Source organism: Bos taurus, chromosome 6 (assembly GCF_002263795.3).
Source record: "Bos taurus isolate L1 Dominette 01449 registration number 42190680 breed Hereford chromosome 6, ARS-UCD2.0, whole genome shotgun sequence".
Taxonomy (NCBI): Eukaryota; Metazoa; Chordata; class Mammalia; order Artiodactyla; family Bovidae; genus Bos; species Bos taurus.
In genome coordinates, this window is record NC_037333.1 from 115,364,430 (window position 1) to 115,384,506 (window position 20,077).

The 20,077-nt window shown below is 59.8% G+C and overlaps 1 protein-coding gene across 2 annotated transcripts; it reads left to right on the forward strand.

Annotated features, from left to right (window-relative positions):
- The first annotated feature begins 5,425 nt into the window (after positions 1–5,425).
- Positions 5,426–19,218, forward strand: LRPAP1 (LDL receptor related protein associated protein 1). Of its 2 annotated transcripts, none has more exons than XM_024993096.2 (8): positions 5,426–5,656; positions 11,149–11,293; positions 13,233–13,357; positions 14,303–14,423; positions 14,821–14,982; positions 15,763–15,845; positions 16,588–16,764; positions 18,743–19,218. In XM_024993096.2, exons 1-8 carry the CDS (start codon positions 5,441–5,443, stop codon positions 18,803–18,805), a joined length of 1,092 nt encoding a protein of 363 aa, XP_024848864.1. In that variant the 5' UTR covers positions 5,426–5,440; the 3' UTR covers positions 18,806–19,218. The 2 variants fall into 2 exon arrangements, with proteins under 2 accessions (XP_024848864.1, NP_001073694.1); NM_001080225.1 differs by having other exon boundaries at positions 5,437–5,656; positions 14,824–14,982.
- Positions 19,219–20,077: the final 859 nt, after the last annotated feature.

A 20,077-nucleotide genomic window follows, 5' to 3' on the forward strand; every position in this document is an offset into this window, starting at 1 on the left:
GAGGACGAACTCTTACAAAAACGTCAACTTTTTAAAATGCGTTTTCAGTAATTGCTGTTCTGTGCCAAGCTCGGCCTGGTAGGAGTTCCGTTTCAGAGTCACTAAGTAGCAGGTGATAATGGACAGGTTAATCGTCCTCGTGCAGCGATGTGGTGCTGAGCGATGATCCAGGGCCAGGTGAGGTGCTTCCCTGGGGCTGCCAGGGCAGGAGGCCACGGGCAGGGCAAAGGGTACAGGAACGGGGGGCAGGGGAGCAGGGCACACCTGGGCTGGAGAAGCTCCAGGCCAGCCCCCAAGCCCTGAACCAGGAAGCTGCAGTCTGGTGAAACACTGCAGGGGCAGGCGCCGTGCGGACGGAGCTGTCTGGAGCCTGGAAAAGGAGGTTAGAGCCGCTTCTCTACCTCACCCCCACCCCAGCCCCTTCATCAGGCCCTGATGGCTGATGTCGCTCCCAGTCCCGCTGCAGACCTGAAGTCTATATGAGATGCTCACAGTCTTTCCCTCTGCCCATCACCATCAAGGGCTTTGTGGCATCTTGTTGTTGAAAAAAGACAGCATATTCTAGGACCAGGCTGGGAACAAAGGAAGAATTCATTATGCATCCCTCCATTCGTCCATCATCCAGCAAATCACAGCTTGATTCCAGGCACCTCAAGCCCCTTCTGGAACATCACAGGCTACAATTTACTACAAAGTAACTAAAGTCGCTCAGTCCTGTCCACGACCCCATGGACTGTAGCCCACCACCCCATGGACTGTAGCCCACCAGGCTCCTCTGTCCATGGGATTCTCCAGGGAACGATACTGGAATGGGTTGCCATTCCCTTCTCCAGGAGATCTTCCTGACCCAGGGATTGAACCCTGGTCTCCTGCATTGCAGGCAGATTCTTTACCTGGAGCCACAGTAGGTGCTGTTCAGTTCAGTTCAGTTGCTCAGTCGTGTCTGACTCTGCCACCATATGGACCGCAGCACACCAGGCTTCCCTGTCCATCACCAACTCCCGGAGCTTGCTCAAACTCGTGTACCTTGAGTCGGTGATGCCATCCAACCATCTCATCCTGTCTCTGGAGGTGCTGTACAGCCATAAAAAAGAATGAAATGATGCCTCTTGCAGCAAGATGGATGGACCTAGAGATTATCATGCTAAGTAACTCAGACAAAGACAAGTATCATATAATATCGCTTACCTGTGAAATCTTAAAAAAAATGATACTAATGAACTTATTTACAAAACAGAAATAGACTCACAGACATGGAAAATGGAACTTATGATTACCAAAGGGGAAAAGGCGGGGAGGGACAGACTGGAAGCTCAGGATTACTAGTTACACACAAGAAGACATAAATAGATGAACAACAAAGACCTACTGTATAGCACAGGGAACCATATTCAGTGTCTTGTAATAACCTGTTATGGAAAAATTTGAAAAAGTATAGATACACACACACACATATATGTATATCTAACTAAAATACTTTGCTGTGCGCCTGAAACTAGCACAACACTGTAAACCCACTATGCCTCAATTCTTTCTCTTTTAAACAATCACATGAAGAAGCATTTATTTGCGGTTTAACATATAATCATACAAATAAAGTTTGTATAAACACAAATCCACACTGAGTCACAACACAGACAGCAACAGACAAAGCTCAGTTCCGTCCACTGTGTCTCTACTTGCTCCTCGTCTGTATTTGTAATAAAGCAAAATCCTCTTCTTTCCTTTGTTTTTGTAACCACAGGAAGTTCGATAGTTTCAATCTCTCCAAAGTCTCCAAAATATTCTTTCGTTTGTTCCTCCGAAGTATCTGGGCTCAATCCACCCACGAAAATCTATTTTTGGGGGGGTTCCTTCCCCTTTAAAGCTTTGGACCTTCTCAGTTCAGTTCAGTTGAGTTCAGTTGCTCAGTCGTGTCTGACTCTTTGCAACCCCATGAATCGCAGCACGCCAGGCCTCCCTGTCCATCACCAACTCCCAGAGTTCACTCAGACTCAGTCCATCAAGTCAGTGATGCCATCCAGCCATCTCATCCTCTGCCGTCCCCTTCTCCTCCTGCCCCCAATCCCTCCCAGCATCAGAGTCTTTTCCAATGAGTCAACTCTTCGCATGAGGTGGCCAAAGTACTGGGGTTTCACCTTCAGCATCATTCCCTCCAAAGAAATCCCAGGTCTGATCTCCTTCAGAATGGACTGGTTGGATCTCCTTGCAGTCCAAGGGACTCTCAAGAGTTTTCTCCAACACCACAGTTCAAAAGCATCAATTCTTCAGCGCTCAGCTTTCTTCACAGTCCGACTTTCACATCCATACATGACCACTGGAAAAACCATAGCCTTGACTAGACAGACCTTTGTTGACAAAGTAACGTCTCTGCTTTTGAATACGCTATCTAGGTTGGTCATCTAGGGTCTATCAATTTGCCATCCGGTTTGTGTTATTTCAGTTCCCAAACCTTATCGACACTAGCAGCATCCTTGAAAAGCACAAATCCAAATCCTCGTGATCTTCTACTAACAGGATCTGTTTTAACCGTGCAGTCCACCACATCCCCAAATTGAGACAAATATTCAGTCAGATCTTTCTTGCTTGTATCCCAGCTCCAGCCTCCAATAAACATCTCACCGTCATCCTGCTGGTCCCTGCTCGCGTTGATCTTGGAGCCCTCTGCGAATTCCTCTATGTTGCTGTACTGTTCACGACTTCCGTAGCGGCGGAGCTGTCGGCAGAGGGTGCTGGCTCCCAGTCTGCGTCCAGCAGCAGTGGCGCAGCGGAGCATTGTATGGAGCTGGATTTAAAACGGCAGCGGAAGAGCCTCAATTCTTCTTTTAAAAAAAGTAACTAAATACCAGTTCCTCCCAAGGTGCCCAGGTTTTCTCCACTCCCTTTTCCTTCACGGACCCTCCACTTGGAATGCCCTCCTGTAACCCCCAGAAACTGGGTTCATTTCTTAGTGGGCATCGAGCCAAACCAATCAAATCAAAAAGTGGGAGAACGATTTATTATCTGCAGCAAGTAAGGAGAATTTTGGGGGTGCTTCCCAAAGCAGTGTCTCCCAGGACAGCAAAATGGGGGAAGTTTCAAGCTGCGGGAGCACACATCCTCATGAAAGGGCTTGTGCAGAGAGGAATTGAGCACAGAACTGGGGCAGGCGTCATCCTAGGCTGACAGAAGCCAGGGTCTTGGTTGACTGAAGCCAGCAAAGATCAACATCGTCAGTGGTCTGGCTGCAGTTAGTCTGGCAGCCAGTTGTCCAAGGGGGTTTGGACCCTGTTTGACAGCTCAGAGAATACGTATCAGACTATTCTTTATCTCGGAAACAGAACTGGCAGTCTCTATGACTGATGTAAGGCTTCCGTTGGGGCTCAGCAGTAAAGAATCTGCCTGATATCTTGAAGACTGCCTGCTATGCAGGAGATCTGGGTTCATTCCCTAAGTTAGGAAGGTCCTCTGGAGAAGGAAATGGAAACCCACTCCAGTATCCTTGCCTGGGAAATCCCATGAACAGAGGAGCCTGGCAGGCTACAGCCCATGGGGTCACAGAGTCAGACACGACGTACAGACTGAACTACCAGGACTGACGTATCATCTCCGGTTAAACTGTTAAATTATCTCCCTGGCCTGGTAATAGCTGTTCGCTCTCACGTGCTTTTGTTTCCTTAACATCATTCACTCCCGAGGCCTGCCCTTCCTCACAGGTACGCGTCGTGGCCAGGTTGAGATGACAATATGACCTGGGCCGACAGCGGCTTCTCTCAGGTCAAGAAACCTATGCTTGGCTCTCTTCCCTTGGGCACTCCCTCTCAGGCACGGGCCACCATCCTCACCACACGTGGCTTGCCCAGCTCCTTCTTGAAGCACCAAAGCACCCCCATGGGTGCCTCTACCTGACCCCAGAAGCTGCTCGAGGCCACCGTCTGGCTCCCACTCTTTCCCTGTTCCCCCGTCTCCCCACTGGGAGAGCGGCCCTAGCACGTTGGCTGTATTCAGGTTTGCTTGTTTACTAAAATGCAGCAGGTGGGGAGAGAGAACAGGTACACAAACATCTCTAATAACAGAACAAGTGCAGGGGGAGAAGAGGATGCAATTTAAAGTTGGTGTTGAGGTGCAGGCACTCGCTAGATGGCGGGGCGGGGGGAGCTTTGGGGAGGTGGGAACCCCTGTGGCTCCCTGGGAAGGAGTGGGTTTGGGAGGGGGGATCTAGGCTTCCTGACAGAGACATGTACAGTGGGGTGCCAGCCAAGGCCAATTTCCAGAGTTCATAAGGACAGGGAAGGCTCAACACCGAGGCAGGGGACACAGAAACAAGCTAAATTGTCAGCCAGACACAGTCCCGAGTTTTCAACTGTTTCCTCTTTCCATGCAGCTCAGGGGAAAATGCCCTTGTGCGGGTCAATCCAGGATGGGAAATCAGATCTCTGACCCACCTATAGCCCCCAGCAGTCTCCCGTCCCAGCTAGGGCCGCCCTAGCTGCACTGGTGCTGAAGCTGAAACTTCAATACTTTGTCCACATGATGTGAAGAACTGACTCATTTTAAAAGACCCTGATGCTGGGAAACAGTGGAAACAATGGAAACAGTGACAGACTTTATTTTTTGGGGCTCCAAAACCACTGCAGATGGTGACTGCAGTCATGAAATTAAAAGACGCTTGCTCCTTGGAAGAAAAGCTATGACCAAACTAGACAGCATATTAAAAAGCAAGAGACATTACTTTGCCAACAAAGACCCGTCTACTCAAAGGTATGGCTTTTCCAGTGGTCATGTATGGATGAGACAGGTGGACCATAAAGAAGGCTGAGCACTGAAGAACTGATGCTTTTGAACTGTGGTGTTGGAGAAGACTCTTGAGAGTCCCTTGGACTGCAAGGAGATCCAACCAGTCCATCCTGAAGGAAATCAGTCCTGAATATTCATTGGAAGGACTGATGCTGATGTTGAAGTTCCAATACTTTGGCCACCTGATGCGAAGAACTGACTCACTGGAAAAGACCCTGATGCTGGATAAGATTGAAGGCGGGAGGAGAAGAGGACAACAGAGGATAAGATGGTTGGATGGCATCACCGACTCAATGATGAGTTTGAGTAAGCTCCGGGAGTTGGTGATGTACAGGAAGGCCTGGCGTGCTGCAGTCCGTGGGGTGGCAAGTTAGTCGGACAGGACTAAGACTGAACTGAACTGAGCCACACTTAGCCCTGGAGGCGCCGGGAGAAACCAGGCCGTGGCTGCGGTTGCCTAGGAAATGCCCCAGCGCCGTGCCTCCGCAGGGCGCCCCGGGCCTTGTAGTCCGCCCGCTGGCTCCTTTCGGGTCCGCTGCGCGGGGAGGGACTACAACTCCCAGGAAGCAGCGCGGCGGGGCCTGGTGGGCGGGGCGAGCCCGGTGGGCGGGGCGGGGCCTTTTCCTTCCCGCAGCTCCCGGGGCTCCGCGTCTGGAGGCGGAAGATGGCGTCGCGGAGGGTCCTGTCTGGGCTGCGCGCGGTCCGGCAGCCGCCGCCGCCGCTGCTGCTGCTGCTTCTGCTCCTCGGGCCGTGGGCCGCGGCGGGCCATGCCGGCAAGTACTCGCGGGAGAAGAACGAGCCCGCGCCGCCCTCGAAGCGCGAGCCCGCGGCGGAGTTCCGCATGGAGAAGCTGAACCAGCTGTGGGAGAAGGCCCAGCGGGTGAGCGGCGACCGGGTCCCTCCACCTCGGGGCTCCGCGAGCCGGGACGTCCTCTGATCCTGGGGTCCGCGGAGCGCAGGCCCGGGTCTCTTCAGTCTCGAGGGTCCACGGGGCGTCCTCTGATCCTGGGGTCCTCGGAGCGCAGGCCCGGGTCTCTTCTGTCTCGGGGGTCTGCAGGGTGTCTTAATCCTGAGGTCCGCAGAACGCGGGCCCGGGTCTCTTCAGTCTCGGGGGTCTGTGGGGCGTCCTCTGATCCTGGGGTCTGCAGAGCCCAGGCCGGGGTCTCTTTAGTCTCGGGGGTCTGCTGGCCGGGGCCTCAAGCGTTTGACAGCCTCAGACCCGCCGGCACATACAGGTGCGAGTCCCTCTTACTGCGTGCCCTCTACCCTTCATCAGGGAACAGGGACCCTGGCCTGGTGATAACAGGTGAAGACAGGAGGCCTTGGCCTGGGCAGAGGGGCTGCCCCGTCAGTTTGAGGCCGAGATTCCCTTTCAGCTTTGCAGATTTTTGCCTTTTCAACATTCTGTTTGCCTATATGGAGAAACAAGAAAACGGGTGATGCTGGGCATGAGGACAAGTCAGGGATAGCAGAGGCCTGAAAGCAGACAGATTCTTGTTAAATTGGGTGAGAGGATGTGGTGAGAAGGGAACGGCTACCCACTCCGGTATTCTGGCCTGGAGAATTTGCAAAGAGTCGGACACGACTGAGCGACTCACTTTCACATGTGGTGGGAGGATAACACCTGAAACATAAGTGAAGTGAATCTGACCTTCCTCAAAGCCCAGAGGGCAAAGGACGCCTCTAAGGTCACTCCACCTGGAGGCAGCTTGCGAATTGACTGACCTGCACCAGCAGCTTCCTCATTAACATAACAGTCCCTGCTGTCTTTTTCAGGCGGGGGGGTTTTTTAGAGAAATGGGTATTTACAAGCTTCCCCCAGCCTCTGGGCCTCTGTCTTCATCTCTCAAATGGAGTCTTATCAGCTTCAGTCTTCCAGTTTTAAGCACTCCTGAGTCCTTGAAAGAGAGCAAAGTGAGGACTAAGTTTGGGAAAAGAAAAGAAACCGAGGGGGAAGAAAGGTGGGGAGGGATATGACAGAGAGCCGCCTGTGGGGCAGTCAGGGCCCAGTAGATGCCCCCAGGCCCTTAGCTTCCAGGCCCCGCGCTGTGCCTGGGCCAGCGCCCTTGAGGATTCCGCTCGGAGCCCCCAGCTGTCAGGGCCACTGTGTGTGCGGCCTGCCTGGTGAGAGAGCACTCTGGGTTGGAGAGGCTGGAGGGCTTCCTGGGAGAAGGGGCTCTTGTGCCCACGAACCTGCCCGGAGCCCTCCTGCCCACAGGGCGGTGCTGGTCAGCCCCGTCTTGGCTGTCCAGATGCCGCTTCACATCTGCCAGCCTCCTCACGCCTCCTGGCTGTCGCCTGCCCTCCAGCTGCGCCTCCATGACCCTCCCTGCCCCGCCCCTGCGCTCAGTCCACTGAGACTGACCTGGTGACTGTGTGTGCAGTGTGACCTGGTCAGTCTCAGGTCACGTCTGTCTGAGAGGGCCTCCTCTGTTCTCTGGGAACCCAGCACTGTCCTTGGACGGGCCGGCCTTGCACTAGACGTCTTTTCTGGGCCCCTTGGCCCTGAAATTCTCCAATGACGTGTACAAGTGTTTTCTGCTGAACGAAGGGCACAGGTCCTCAGGGTGGGGTTCGTGCCTGGTGGCATCAGTTTCTTGGCTCCCTGAGCAGACCTGTGGAATACAAGCTGGCCTGTCCCAGCCTTCCTAGACGGTGAAGCTTCAGGAAGCTCCTCAGGTGGTGGCAGGAGCCCGCAAGGGGGCACGTGGTGCGGGCCTTCAGCCGAGTCCCAGGGTCAGCACTCCCCCGCCCAGAGCCGAGCCCAGACGGGAGGCAGGGCCAGCCCGAGGCACTTGTGGTTCTTAGCCTTTTGGTTTTGTTCTCAGGATAATTTGCTCTCTGAAAACATCAAGACTTTGGCCACCTGATGCGAAGGACTGACTCCTTAGAAAAGACCCTGATGTTGGGAAAGATTGAAGGGGGGAGGAGAAGGGGACGATAGAGGATGAGACGGTTGGATGGCATCACCGACTCGATGGACATGAGTTTGAGTAAACCCCGGAAGTTGGTAGTGGATAGGGAGGCCTTATGCGTGCTGCAGTCCATGGGTCACAAAGAGTCGGACACAACTGAGCAACTGAACTGACTGAAAAAATATCACGTGTTTCTAAACATGAGGTGATCTCAGGGTGTGTCTTGCATGGCGTGTGCTCAGGGTGGGAGAAGGCGTCTCCGTCGTCTCTCGCCAGTCCTTCTGTGGGCTGGGGGTGCGGCTCCCACCTCGGTCCAGGGTCAGCGTGCAGAGCTGTGGCTGGAGCTGACATGTGCGTGGATGCTGGGTCCCAGGGGATTTTTTTTTTTTTTGGTTGGTTGTTGGTTTTGGTTTTTTGTTGTTTTGTTTTACCATTTTTGAGGTATGATTGACCTCTGAAAAGTTCTATGTTGCTAATTAGTTTGGAGATAAGTGTACAGGCCCACAGACACACCCACCACCTCCCAGATATTCTCCTGAGCTCTTGTGTGTTATTATTTGTGGTAAGAACCTAAGATCGACCCCCCCCCCTTTTAGCAAATTTTTAAATAATAAACAGTTTAAATGGGATTCCCAGGTGGTTCAGTGGTGAAGAATCTCCTGCCTTGCAGAAGACCCAGGTTCGATCCCTGGGTTGGGAAGATCCCCTGGAGAAGGGCAAGGCAACCCAGCCCAGTATTCTTACCTGGAGAATCCCATGGACAGAGGAGCCTGGAGGGCTACGGAGTCACAAGGAATTGTACACGACTGAGTGACTAAAGGGAATTCCCTGGTGGCTCAGAGGATAAAGCTTCTTCCTGCCATGTGGGAAACCAGGGTTCGATCCCTGGGTTGGGAAGATTCCCCTGGAGAAGGAAATGGCAACCCACTCCAGTATTCTTGCCTGGAGAATCCCGTGGACTGAGGAGCCTGGCCGGCTACAGTGCAGGGGATCGCAAAGAGTCGGACACAACTGAGCTGTGTAGTGTAGTGTAGTGTGAGTGACTAAACAGCAGAAACGTGTGGTTGCCAGGGTCACACTGAGCGGTGAGGCTCCGGGACTCACTTGAGCCGCACGGCTGGCTCCCCTTTGACCAGCCCTTCATTTCCTCTCCTCTGCCTCTTGTCCACTCTCCACCCTCGTGGAGCGCTGTTGTGGAGGAGCGTTTGCTGATGCGTCTGGCTCATCTCACCCAGCACCTGTGCCATCACAAAGGGCCAGTCCCCTTCTGTTTTGAGGCTCGTATTCCGTTGTACGCCTGTCCCGCGTTTTCCTTCTGTATCTCGATGGACATCTTGGTTGAGTTGTGACTGGTGCTGCAGGAAGCTTGGGAGCACAGGGCTTTCTTCGAGATTCTGGCTTCGGGCCTCTGGGTCAGTGCCCGGCGGGGATTGCTGGGTCGCATGGCCGCTCTCGTCTCCGTTTCTGAGGCACCTCCTCGCTGTTTGCCGCAGCGGCTGTGCCCATTCGCATCCCACCAGTCGCCCTCGGGGGCTCCCTTTGTTATCCCCCCAGCAGGGGCTGCTTTCCATTCCCCAGAGTAACTGACCTGTAACCGCTGTGAGGCAGTGTCTCTCGTGGGGTTTCCATTCCTCCTGATGATCTGCGATCTGGAGGTTCTGTTCATGGCCCTCTTGGCCATTCATGTGTGATGTCTGGAGAAATTTATATTCAAGTCCTTTGCCTGTTTAAGAATTAGGTTATTCTTTTCAACAAGGAGTGGAAGCTCCAGGCAGAACAGCCAGGCAAGAAAAAGAAAGAAAAGTCATCCTGGTCAGAAAAGAAGAGGTAAGGGGCTCTGCTTGCAGATGACGTGCTCTCCACTTGTAGCAAACCTGAACACTGCACAGTCGCTAGATCTTGAACAAGCTCGCCACGGTTACAGGGCACAGGAGCGGCACGCAGGCCTCGCTGACGCTTCTGTCGCCTCCATCCAACTCTGAGAAGGAAATTGATTCTGCCCCCCTTCCAGTAGCAGCGGAAAGGGTCCGATAGCCAGGGACACACAGCCGTGTCCTCCAGGCAGGTGCTTACCCTCCCAGGGGCCCCTGACGAGAGCGGAGGAGAGGGCCCCGGGCCTGCGAGGGCCCGCCCGAGAGCACCTCCAGGGAGGCGGCCAGGACGCTTCCCGGTGTCCGCCCAGCCCGGCAGGCGGACAGCAGGAAGTCGGGGCGAGTGGGGCCCCGGCGCCTCTGCCGTGAGTCCTCACCCTGCCTGGCAGCTTCGGTTTCCTCTCCACACCGTCTTCCTGCCCCGACTGAAGGTTCTAGCCCCGAGAGGTCTCTCTCTGCCTTCCTGCTCCTGTGCACGCGCGGGCACGCGTACATGTGTGCCTCCAAGCCCGACCTCGCAAGGGTCCCCTTCCTGCAGGACAGGCAGGCTGTATGGGGTCAGGTCCCAGCGCCTGCCTGGGGTAGCGGGGCCCCCCAGGGAGCCTACGGGGGTCGCGGAAGGGCTGCCTAGGGGGCCCACACTGCAGCCCCGCGTCCTCACCATGTCACCCCCCATGCCCTTCGAGGGGACAGGTGTCTGCCAGGCGTGCTAACATGTTCATTTTTAAAGTTGCACGTTTAACGGCCTGACCACAGCCTTCGCATGCCGGTTCTGGCCCAGAAGTGAGGAGGCGCCCTTGGGCTGAGCAGAGAGCAACCTCTGCCAGGAGCCGCAGAGCCCTTCTTAGCCCCGCAGCCCGTATCCAGGGAGGCCCCGCGCCCCTCGGTCAGCCCCCAGCACGGGCAGTGACCCTGGGGAGCGTAGCTGTGCTTTTTGTTTTTTAATTGGAAGTCTTCCATAAACATGATCTACTCTCCAGTCCTTGCGGTTTATTTTTCATCCGAGTTACACATGCAGGGAGAAGTTTCTCGGGCGAGCCCAGCATCCATGTGCCTGCGTCCCTGCGCCCGGGTGTGCACAGGTGCCCAGGGTCCAGGCTGGAGGGTGAGCCGGCCTGTCTTCCTCAGGACCAGTGCTCAGGCTGCTGATACCCCAGGGCTCCCTGGGGACGTGGTGTCTGCCGAGGCTGGAGGGCGAGCCAGCTTGTCTCCCCAGGGCGGGTGCACAGGCCGCCGATGCCCTGGGGCTCCCTGAGGACGCGGTGTCCGCTGAGGCTGGAGGGTGGGCTGGCCTGTCTCCCCAGCGCCCACGCTCAGGCCACCGAAGCCCTGGGACTCCCTGGGGACGCGGTGTCCACCGAGGCTGGAGGGTGGGCCTGGGGCCTAAGGGCCGGTGGGCTCCACGCAGTGCACAGAGGCCCCTTTGACATTCTCGTGCGGGAGCGTGAGCGGGATCTTTAGCACCCAGGACCCGGGCTCCTCCTCCCCGCCTCTGGCGTCTCCTCTCTGAGGTCAGTTTCTTCTGGGCTGTCATTGGTCACCATGCAGCTGGTAGTCAGGCGTCCTCTCTTCTCCTCCTCCCGCAGCTGAATCTTCCTCCTTTGAAGTTGTCCGACCTCCACACTGATCTGAAGATTCAAGAGCGGGATGAATTCAAGTGGAAGAAGCTGAAGGCTGAGGGCCTGGATGAGGACGGGGAGGAAGAGGCGAAGCTGGTCCGCAGCCTCAGCGGTACTTCTCTTCTCGCTCCCCTCTCCTCTGGCCAAGAGCAGTGGTCGCCCCGACTCAGGCTCCAGCTTGATGTTCTGACTTGGTCTGTGGGCAGGACAAGAGTCAGGACCGCTCCTGTGAGCCTGAGCCCTGCAGGGTGACCCTCAGCTCCAGGCGGGTGCAGCTGCCAGGCTGTCTTTGATGGGCCTTGGCTGGTGGGAGGGGGTCCAGGGCAAGGGCATCTGGCTGAGCGAGCTCCCAGTGGCCGAAGCCCCGGGTCTGTCTGGTCCGGGAAGACGGCCGGGGCGGCCTGGAGTCACCTAGACGAGGAGGCGGGGTGTTCCTGGGGTCTAGTCCCTTGGGAAGAGCAGAGCCCTCACGGTCCACGGCCGTGCCCAGACAGGCCGCCTTGTTTGTCTGGGTGACACTGGTCTCTGTGGGCGCCCAGGTGACCTGGCAGGAGACTCAGCTGGCCTGGAGAACTGGAGCCTGAGCTGGGCCCGCCGATCTGGGGGTGGTGTTCCCCGAGCGGCTGGCCGTCTTCTGGGTGTGGCCCGAGACCCCACATCCCACCCACCCCCCCCGCCCCCAGCCGACGTAGCCCCTTTACAAGGCAGATGCCACACCTGGGTGTCCACATAGTATGGCATCCAGACAGGACCCAGCGGTGGCCAGATCTGCCCTGCGCCCTGCAGACGGTGGTCACCCCTGCCCGGCGTCTCAGGGAGCTGGCGTGGAGGGTTGGCCTGGAGGCTGGGCTGACGGCAGACCCGCCCCCCCAAGCCAAGTCCTCACGGACGGCTGGGCCACCCCTCGGGCTGCACCTCCTGTGGGTCTGGCTCCCGTCGTTGGGTGAAGGGCTTCTGCAGTTTAGGAAGAGGGTCACACACGGGTTCTTAATGTTTCGAAAACCACAGGCTGGACACCAGGAGCACAGCCTCTCCATGGCTTACTCAAGACCCCTGTGGGCTGAGCCCCCAGGCAGGGTAGACAGGGCAGTGTAGCCCCACGAGGTGAGCTCAGTCTGAACGGGGCCCAAGGTGCCTCCAGCAGCAGGCCCAGGGCCAGGAGCTGGGTGTGGGGGCTGCACAGGAGGCTGCGGGCCCCTCAGGGACCACGCGTGTCCAGTGCTCCTGGAGTCAGGCCAGAGGAGGCTCTGGGGGTCAGGGGCCAGGTGGCCTCAGCTTGAACGAGGACGCCAGGGATGGAGGTCAGGGGAGAGGAAGCTCAGGACCCCAGGAAGCCCGGGGGTGAAGCCTGGAGGGTGGATCCTGTCTGCAGCCTGGGGGCCCCATCCCTCTAAGCAGGGAGGGCAGGGCAGCGGGGTGGTTGATGGGAGTGGGCGGAGATGCCAGGAGGGGCGTCCAGGGCAGACCCAGCAGCCCAGCCCCGCTGCGGAGAGAGCTGCCTCCAGACCTCCCCAGGTACCCACCCTCCCCTACACAGCGCGGAGATGCAGGCCCCTGTGTGGTGTGGAGGCCGTGGGTGGGCGCTGTGTCCTGGTTGCTACGGAGAAACGTCAGCCAGTCGCTGGCCTGCAGTGACCAGCCAGCAGCGGCTGAGCCAGTCCCCGCTCCACTGTCGTTAGTAAACTTTCCCCTGGCAGCTGTTGACAGCAAGGTCCCACCGTTAGAAATCTTCTCCAGATTTAGACATGGGTTGGGGGGGGGGGGCTGCCCCTGCCCACGTGGCCCCGTCCACTTCCGTCCCAGCTGGACCTTGCCCCTCGACAGGATCAGATGGTGGGTTTTGGTTTGGTGAACCTGTGCAGCCGGTCCAAAGGCGGTCCCAGGTGCCAGGCCTGTGCGCGGCTCTCCGCACAGGGAGGGGGTGGAGGGGTTGGCTGGAAGCCGGCCGGGGGTGGGGGAGCCCCAGGTCCCTGCTCCTCCCCAGGTCCTGAGCGGCAGAGGAGGGTACTGCCCCCAGCCCACCGCCCTGACCCCGCCCTGCTCCCTCCTAGTCATCCTGGCCAAGTACGGTCTGGACGGCAGGAAGGACTCGCGGGTCGTGAGCAGCAATTTTGTCGACCATGGCCCGGACGACGAGAGCCTGGAGGACCCCCGGCTGGAGAAGCTGTGGCACAAGGTACCCTCTGCCGAGAGCCACCCTCGGCCCTGGCGTCCTGCCCGGGGCAGCCTGTCTCACCCCGCGGGCCTTCCTCCCCGGCCCCGCTGGCCTGTAGTCCCGTGTCTGCCCCACCTGGAGTGCTTGCTGCTGTGAACAGGAGCTCGCAACGTGTGTTTGCATGGGAGTTTCTCGTGGCACATGGGGGCCTGAGCCTCGCGCGTTGCCAAGCGTGCTTATGAACCTGTGGTTAGAAACGCAGGCTCGGGGTGTCATGAGCGGCTCTTTTCACTTGGTGCCTGAACTGTCAACCTGTGAACAGGGCGGGCAGTGGGGGCACTGACTATTCCCTGCCCAGGGAGAACCCGCGTGTAAGTAGGAGTCAGCCCTCTGTCTGCGGAGTCAGCCAACTGCTGATCGTGTAGCAGTGCAGTGTTTTTTTTGAAATAACCTGCATGTAAATGGGCCCACAGGGGTCAGACCTGTGTCCGGGGTCATCTGTGTGTGATCTGCGCTTGGATCCTGTGGATGGTTTCTGTGAGCTCGGCCAGGGTGGGGGTGCCAGCTGGCCGGGGGCTGTGGGGGTCTTCTCTCTGGGACCTGCCATCCTTGGTCATGAGGGGTGGGGCCGGAGGGGGGAGCTTCCTCGGGGCTGAGCCCAGGACCCGTTATTCCCTTGTGTGTATGCACCCTGCACCCCTACCCCTGGGCAGGTGGGGCGATGCCCTGGGGAGTGGCCAGGACTCCCTGGCCCCTGCCCCGGCCCAAGGTCCTGCTGGGGTCCATCCCCATGCCCGGCTCGCTGGGTGGTCTCCCCGCCATCTGCCCTGGAGGCGGTCAGGTCTGGGCTCCTGCCCTGCCCCGCGGTAAGGTGGGTGAAGGCTGAGAACCGGGCCTGTGCTGGGGTCCCGCTGGCCCGGGTGAGAGTGGGCCCCGGGGCGTTCACCGGAGGCGCTACCCTTGCAGGCGAAGACCTCTGGGAAGTTCTCCAGCGAAGAACTGGACAAGCTGTGGCGGGAGCTTCAGCACCACAAGGAGAAGGTGCAGGAGTACCACGCGCTGCTGGAGACCCTGGGCGGGGCCGAAGGTGCTCCCTGCGCCGTCGGGGCCCAGACTGTTCCAGAACGGTGGTGGGGGGGGTGGCGAAGGTGCTCCCTGCGGCAGCCCGGGCCCAGAATGTTCCAGAACTGGGGGGGCGGGGGGAGCACCACGCCCTCAGGGGTGGGGCCGAAGGTGCTCCCTGCGCCAGCAGGGCCCAGACTGTTCCAGAACAAGGAGGGGGTGGTCCACACCCTCAGGCCTCCCGGCTTCTGAGCAGGAGCGGTTCGGGCCCCATCAGGTGCTCAGATGGGCTGCCTCTCCTGTCGCCTCGGGGGTAGCCCCCAAGGGGTGGTGGTCTCAGGGCCTACCTTGGAGTCAGCAGGGCGGGGCGCGGGGCGCAGCGTCCCAGGCCGGCCCCTCACAGGCCCCTGGCCTGGCTCCAGCAGAAAGCCACGAGAACGCCATCGGGCCAGTGGACCTGCGTGGCGTGCAGGCGGAGGCGCTGGCGAGCAGGCATGCGGAGCTGAAGGACCGGCTGCGGAGCATCGGCCAGGGCTTCGACCGGCTTCGCAGGGTCAGCCACCAGGGCTACGGCGCCGAGACTGGTGAGCCGCCACCCAGCTGTGACACCCGTCCTGGCGTCCTCCACCCTCTGTTCCCCGAGCGCTGACACGGGGCGGCCACTGCTCTTCGCCCAGGGGCACGTCAAGGCCGCGAAACGGGCTCCCTGCTCCTCGGCCCAATGCGGGCGCCCTGGGCTTGCTCAGCCCGCAGGGGTAGGGCGCCCGGAACATGCCGCAGGCCCACTGTGCCGACCTGCTGAATTTCCGGGGAGCAGGGACCCCCGCGGGCCCGGCCGTGCGGAGGGGTGGGGCCAAGGCTGGCCGCGGTGCCTCAGCCCCTGCCCTCCAGGGGCGGCACACCGGGTGGCTCCTCCTGCTGGAGCGCTTCCTGCAGCCTCGGGCAGCAGGAGGGGTCTGCAGGGGAGGGGTGGGGAGCTGGCCACGTGGCCCACGTGCTCCCAGCTTCCTCCAGGGCTGGAGGAAGGTGGCTGACAAGCGCTGGCTAAAGGGTCCCCTCCATTTGGTTTCCGTTGCTCTGGAGCTGTGAGGACAGGCAGCAGCCTGAGTCTCAGCCTAGAGCTGCGGGTGGGGGACCCCGCAGAGTCAGAGGCGCCCCCCAGCCCTGGAGTGCACCCCCTGCTCACTCGAGCAGCGGCTCCTGTGCCCTGGGGAGTGGTGGCCTGACCTGGGAGCTGCCGGCTGAGTGCGGGCGCAAGGAGTGCTTCCCGAGGACGCTGGCACACGCCCTGTGCCCTACACAGGTGGCACGTGGCCCCCAGGCGTCCCGGGCAGGAGTCACAGCCCGTCTTCACTCTCGTGCAGAGTTCACGGAGCCCCGGGTGCTGGATCTCTGGGACATGGCCAAGTCAGCCAACTTCACCGAGAAGGAGCTGGAGTCCTTCCGGGTAAGGGTGGCGCCCCAGCCCCGTGGGGTGGCAGCGTCTCCTTGGTGGACGCGCTGATGATGCGGGAAAGGCCCCCTTCTCCAACCCCAGCAGACCAGCGTGTGCACAGCACCGTTTCCAGTCGCCCCCTGCTGCCCCGAGTCCTGGTCGGCGGCCCGTGTGGGACAAAGCCGACCTCCAGCAGCGGACACTTTCACTTTTCACTTCCATGCATTGGAGAAGGAAATGGCAACCCACTCCAGTGTTCTTGCCTGGAGAATCCCAGGGACAGGGGAGCCTGGTGGGGTGCCGTCTGTGGGGTCGCACAGAGTCGGACACGACTGACGTGACTTAGTAGTAGTAGTAGCGGCGGGCGCTGTGACTCCAGGCTGTCTGCTGAGTTTGGGGCTCACCGGGTGTGAGGAGTAGGCTCATAGGACAGGTGGATTCAGAGGGTTATGGAGGCACCCCTGAGGCCCTGCAGGGCCTGTGCTGGACCCAGAGGGAGGGAGGGTTTTGGGGTCACTCGCCTCCACATGGTGCTGTCGTGGCAGAGCCACCACAGGTCAGGGGTCAGGGAAGGGCACGGGCCCCGGGCCTGTGAGGCTGTTGGTTCCCTGGACAGGAGCGCGGGGCGGGGTGGGCGCTGCGCTCCAGGGGCCTGCAGAGCGGAAGGTGGTGGACGTGTGTGGGAGGCGTCTGTCGCGGGCCTGGAGGCGGTGGGGCGTGTCGGGGAGGTTCAGTTGTTTCAATCTCATCCCAGGAGGAGCTCAAGCACTTTGAAGTTAAAATTGAAAAGCACAACCATTACCAGAAGCAGCTAGAAATTTCTCACCAGAAGCTGAAGCACGTGGAGAGCTTTGGGGATCAGGAGCACGTCACCCGCAACAGGGAGCGCTACGCCACGCTGGAGGAGAGGACCAAGGAGCTGGGCTACAAGGTGGGTGTGCGGCGCCTGCTGCCCCGGCACTCACCGCACGCAGGGGCGTCGGACACACGGTCAGGCCCCCGCCCCTGCCCGGGGCTGCACAGCCCTGGGGGGGTCGGGGCTGGGCTGTGGGGCAGGGGCCTCCCAGGCCTCCCCTCTGCCCCACCACCCCGCCTCCGGGCCCCCCACCAGGTGACCAGCAAGAGTTTTGGTGCGGCCGCACCCACAGGGGGCGGTGGGCAGGCAGGACGGAGCCGGGCTCTTCCAGCCGCACAGCTGGGACGTGTGGCCCGCCCCGGTCCTGAGTGATCTTCATCCCCGTGAGCTGCCCGGTGGCTCTGGGGGCTCCTGAGTGGCCGCAGGAGCCGGCGGAGCTTCGGGCCAGGGACACGTGGGCTCCATACTCGGCGCCACGGGAGATGGGCCACAACAGACGGCCTTCACAGCGTCACTCCCCGTGCGCGGCGGGCGCCCTCGGTGGGGTGACGTGAGAATCCCGGAGGACGTGCAGGACGCAGAGACCGAAGTCCCCTCGCTGGGGCACCTGACCCGGCAGGGCCTCCCTCTGGTCATCAGCCGTGAGCCCACAGCTCAGGGCACCTCCCAGGCACCAAGATCTGAGGGGCCCGTCTCCGGAGGGGGCTTGGGTTCAGGCTCAGTGAGGCAGCGAGGGGCAGGCGGCGTGGACCCACTGCGGAGCCAGCGGCACAGGCGTGGACACCACTGTGGGTGCACAGGGGAGCCAGGCCCGCAGAGGGCTCTGCAAGGGCCTGCTCTGTGCCTCCTGTATAGGGCACCCTCCCTATTCAGGATAAGTTAGAGGGGAAAGAAAGGAAAGTACCAGAATGGAGGGGGAAGACCGGGGAGAAGCCAGACCCTGCTGTGACGAGAGGAAGAAGAGGGAAGCTTCCCCAGTGGTGCTCCGTGGAAGCCCCAGCTGCTGCCCCGCTCCAGGCCCCACCAGCCCAGGGGGCTCCCACCCTCGGGCTCTGTGTGCCCGGGGAGCAGGGCAGAGCCCGGGGAGGAGGGCAGAGCCGGGCCCTGAGAGGCCACGGAGGCCCCCGCCACTGTGATGAGGACAGAGCCTGGGGAGCCAGGGGTGGGCTGGGTCTTCATTCGTCGTTTGTTTTTGTGTATTTTTTGTTGCACCCTGAAACCGCGTAGCTTGAGAATCAGGTTAAACTACAGGGAAAAAAAGAGCAAAGACCACAACACAGAGGCCACACGGTAGGCTCCTAAACAATCAGTGGGTCACGGAAGAAATGGAGGAAGAAGTCAGAGTGACCTGGAGACAAAACCCAGGGGACGTCGCAGGAGCAGTTCCAGGAGGGCGGTTTGTAGCCACACAAGCCCACCTCAGGGGGCGGAACATGCAACCTGACCTTACACTGGAACCAGAGAAAGAACAGACAAACCCAGAGTCAGGAGAGGGACGGGGACAAAGGTCAGAGCAGAAACGTGAGGAGGAAAAAAAGACTGAAAAAATGAGGAAAGGTCAACGAAACGAAGAGCTGGTGTGTTAGAAAAACAGAATTACGTGGGGGCTCTGCCCGCAGCGCGGGAGACCCGGGTTCCATCCCTGGGTCGGGAATATCCCCAGAGAAGGCAATGGCAATCCACTCCAGTACTCTTGCCTGGAGAATTCCATGGATGGAGGAGCCTGGTGGGCTACAGTCTGTGGGGTCGCACAGTCAGACACGACTAAGGGACCTTACTTTTACTTTCAAACAGAATTGATAAACCTTTAGCCAGACTCATCAAGAAGAAAAGAAGTGAGGATGCTGGGTGGAGAGAGAGGCCCTTCGCGGGGTTCCCCAGAGGCTGTTTCTGGTTAATGAACTGCTCCAATAGTTTATCTTATGGGTTATAGATGGGGGCTCAGTGGGGAGGCACTTGGAAAGCGAACCGCCGAGCTCTTCTCTGCAGCAGTAGGCTGAGCCTCGGGCCGTGCGCAGCTCTCCTGTGTGACCAGCCCGCGCTGTTCCTGCAGGTGAAGAAGCACATGCAGGACCTGTCCAGCCGCATCTCCAGGGCCCGCCACAACGAGCTCTGAGGCCACACAGCGAGCTCTGAGGCCCCGCAGCGCAGCCAGCCGCACGGAGGAGGAGGCAGCGGCCTGGGGTTCCTGAAGAGGGCCCCAGACCCTCAGGAGTCACTTGTCCGCCAGCAGAACCTCAGGGAAGGCGTGGAGGGGACCGGCCAGGAGGGGCCGTAGCCGGAAGGGCGGACAGACTGCCGCGGGTGCCCCGGGGCCGGGAGGAGCTCCACAAGCCCGCGCCCCCTGCCTGACAGCCGGCTGCCCCCATGTCAGGAACGCGGTTCCCAGCTGCCCCTGGAGCGGTGGCCGCTGTGCTACAAGGCCGCGGTTTGCATTGAAATCCTATGACTGCCACTGGAAATGCCGTGTACAGAAGTCCTTACACGTACGTGACAGTATTTAATTAAACCTCGCCATCACAGCTGTCACCGGCCCCGCCTTGCTGTGTCTGCTGGGCCCGGGGACTCCAGGCCCCTCTCCTGCCCCGTCCCCATGCCCCCAGTCTCTGTGTTGGGAGATGCGGGAGGGCTGCTGGGCTTGGCTGGGCCTCCCTGGCTTGGCGCTGAACTCCTTGGGTGGGTGGAGTACCACCCTGGCCTCTGACGTGAGGTCCTACCCCTGCGGGTCGGAGTTGCAGGGGAGCCCAGCAGCCTGCCGGGCTCACCGACCACTCTGGACTGTTCCTGGCCCCTCGGCCAAGGGCCCAAGGCAGGGCCGGATCCACAGGGCCCGTGGGCCCCAGACACTGCTAGGCGCCGTGTCCTGCTCTCGGCCATGTCTGACTTGCCATCATCACTGGCACCCTGGGGGCAGACGCCCTGTTAGCTGGTCTTAGAAGGAAGGCCAGGGCAGCCGTCCCGGACCGTCGCAGCACCGGGAAGAGCAGGGAGGGGGTCCTATGGCAGGAGGTCCCCCCTCCAGGTCACTGGGCCTGGCGCCTGTCCAGCCTCGGAGACCCACCCAGGCCCTCACATCGTGTCTGCCCCCGACTGCCCACTGCCATGTCCCTCCCAGCCGGGGCCAGGCTGCGGGCAGGGCTGGGGCCGCTGCACTGAGACAGCCGTCTGAGGACAAAGGAGGACCTTTGCCTTCCAGGGTGGAGCCCAGGCGTCCAGAGTGCTTGGGTGCCAGGGGTGGTAAGAGCCCCCAGCCACACACTGAGGGCTGAGACCCCCTCTGCAGGAACATCCTGGCCCTTGTGGGCTCACAGTGGGGGACAGAACAGGGTCCGCCCGGGACATGGACGCTAACGGGGACTCAGTTTACTGTCCGAGGAGCCGACAGCCT